At 44.3% G+C, this 1,640-nt stretch overlaps 1 protein-coding gene across 1 annotated transcript; it reads left to right on the top strand.

Moving 5' to 3' along the window:
* Positions 1 to 486: 486 nt before the first annotated feature.
* Positions 487 to 1,637, top strand: LOC108378385 (uncharacterized; the record flags this gene model as incomplete). Its single annotated transcript, XM_017634684.1, has 2 exons — positions 487 to 561; positions 942 to 1,637. Coding segments are annotated over exons 1-2 (771 nt in total), but the record flags the coding sequence as incomplete, so codon positions are not given.
* Positions 1,638 to 1,640: the final 3 nt, after the last annotated feature.

Here is a 1,640-nt window from a genome sequence, read left to right as displayed (position 1 = left end):
CAAAGCGATATAACAAAGCCGAAAAAGTGCGCCATAGATTAAAGCGGAAGATAGCTGATAATTGAGCTGAATGGTTATGAAAGGCTGGACCATCAGACAATTAATGCATGGCTTTGGTATCGACAGAAGTACTTATGCTTGTTGTTGTTGTTGACTTTGCTATTGCGGGCGCATTTGCAGTGCTGCTGCTCGAAAGTACAAAGACCCACAAGCGAAGTGAAATACCCGTACATAAGAGTCCCATAGACACCAATGTATTTTTGATATGCGACGAAGAGCACAGTAAGTTGTCTTTGGCCTAGCATGCTGGTATTTATTGTTGGCTGATTTTGTGAACACTTTGCGTCTTGCGCATGCGTAAACCACGCATACAACTTTTGTTTGTTCTCTTCATACCGCTGACGCTCTCCACAGCTTTCAATTGGTACAAGGGCCTGAGTGCTTTTTTTGTTTGTAAGCTTTCATACGCAGAGCAAAGTGTGAAATATGATTAGCGGCTATGGAATGCTGCAGAGTAGCAGAGTGATTGGCAAGAGATCGCGCGCTGTCGGCGCATTATGGGTAGAGTTTAATGTGGATCGTAGCCAGAGAGTTTGATAATTCGTTTATTGATTTCAAATTTTTTTTTATTTCTATTTTTGGATAGTGGCGTTGAAGCGTTAATTTTTCATATAAATAGAAAATTAAATTTCAACATCAACATCATTCGTTTGCATATAGTTCAGTGGGCCACAGCCAAGCGGAGAAATATTATTTATTAACAGTGTTAATAGTAAAATTTAATTTGGAAATAACAAAAATGGTAATTGCGAAAAATTCCACTTAAAAAATAATTTGAATTTTTTTGCACGTCAATGCTTTAAAGTCAACGCTATTGAAATTCTCTCAACAATTCTTTGAATTGTTTTCTAATATTTACTTTTTAATTTGTTTACTTTTAGAAAATCGCCATTGTCGTCTTGTGCCTTGTGGCTGCGGTTGCAGGGCTCCCCTTTCAACAGCAGCACCACCGACTCATCCGCGATGTCTCTGAAATTTTAGCGCCACCAGTAGATGTGTATTTGCCTCCCACAGCTGTCGGTGACGCTGCAGCGCCGCAAAGCATCTATTTGCCACCTGTTGAGTCAGCGCCAGAAGCCCAAGCAGCGCAACCAACTGCTGAGGAAGTGGAGGCCGCACCTATCGCCGCAGCAAAAGAAACCTCCGCCGATGCCAGTGAAGCGAATGCTGTTGAAGAAACTGAAGCCGTCGAAGCCGCCACCGAAGCAGTGCCGGAGACAGCTGTATTTGGTGAAAATGGCTACGAATACCGCGCCGTACGCAAACTCCGCCTACGTCAACGTCGTGATGTCTCCCATCTGAATCTCGGCTATCTGCCACCATTACCTGCTGCGCGTGTATCAAGCCACTACTTGCCACCACAATTGGATGTGCCACAACCGGAAGTGCCTCAATTGAAAATTTCCAATGAATATTTGCCGCCTGTGAATGAAAATCTTGTGCGTGAAGCGCCCACAACTGAAGCAGTCGAAACGGAAGCGCCCGAAACTGAAGCGCCAACCACCACAGAAGCACCAACTACCACCGAAGCGCCAACCACCACCGAAGCACCAATCATCACCACCACCACAACAGAAGCA

The sequence above is a fragment of the Rhagoletis zephyria genome, unplaced genomic scaffold (genome assembly GCF_001687245.7).
Source record: "Rhagoletis zephyria isolate East Lansing unplaced genomic scaffold, Rhagoletis_zephyria_1.1 Rzeph_scaffold_14000, whole genome shotgun sequence".
NCBI classification, from domain to species: Eukaryota; Metazoa; Arthropoda; class Insecta; order Diptera; family Tephritidae; genus Rhagoletis; species Rhagoletis zephyria.
The sequence above is the reverse complement of the archived record's forward strand: the minus strand, read 5'-3'. Positions and strand labels throughout refer to the sequence as shown.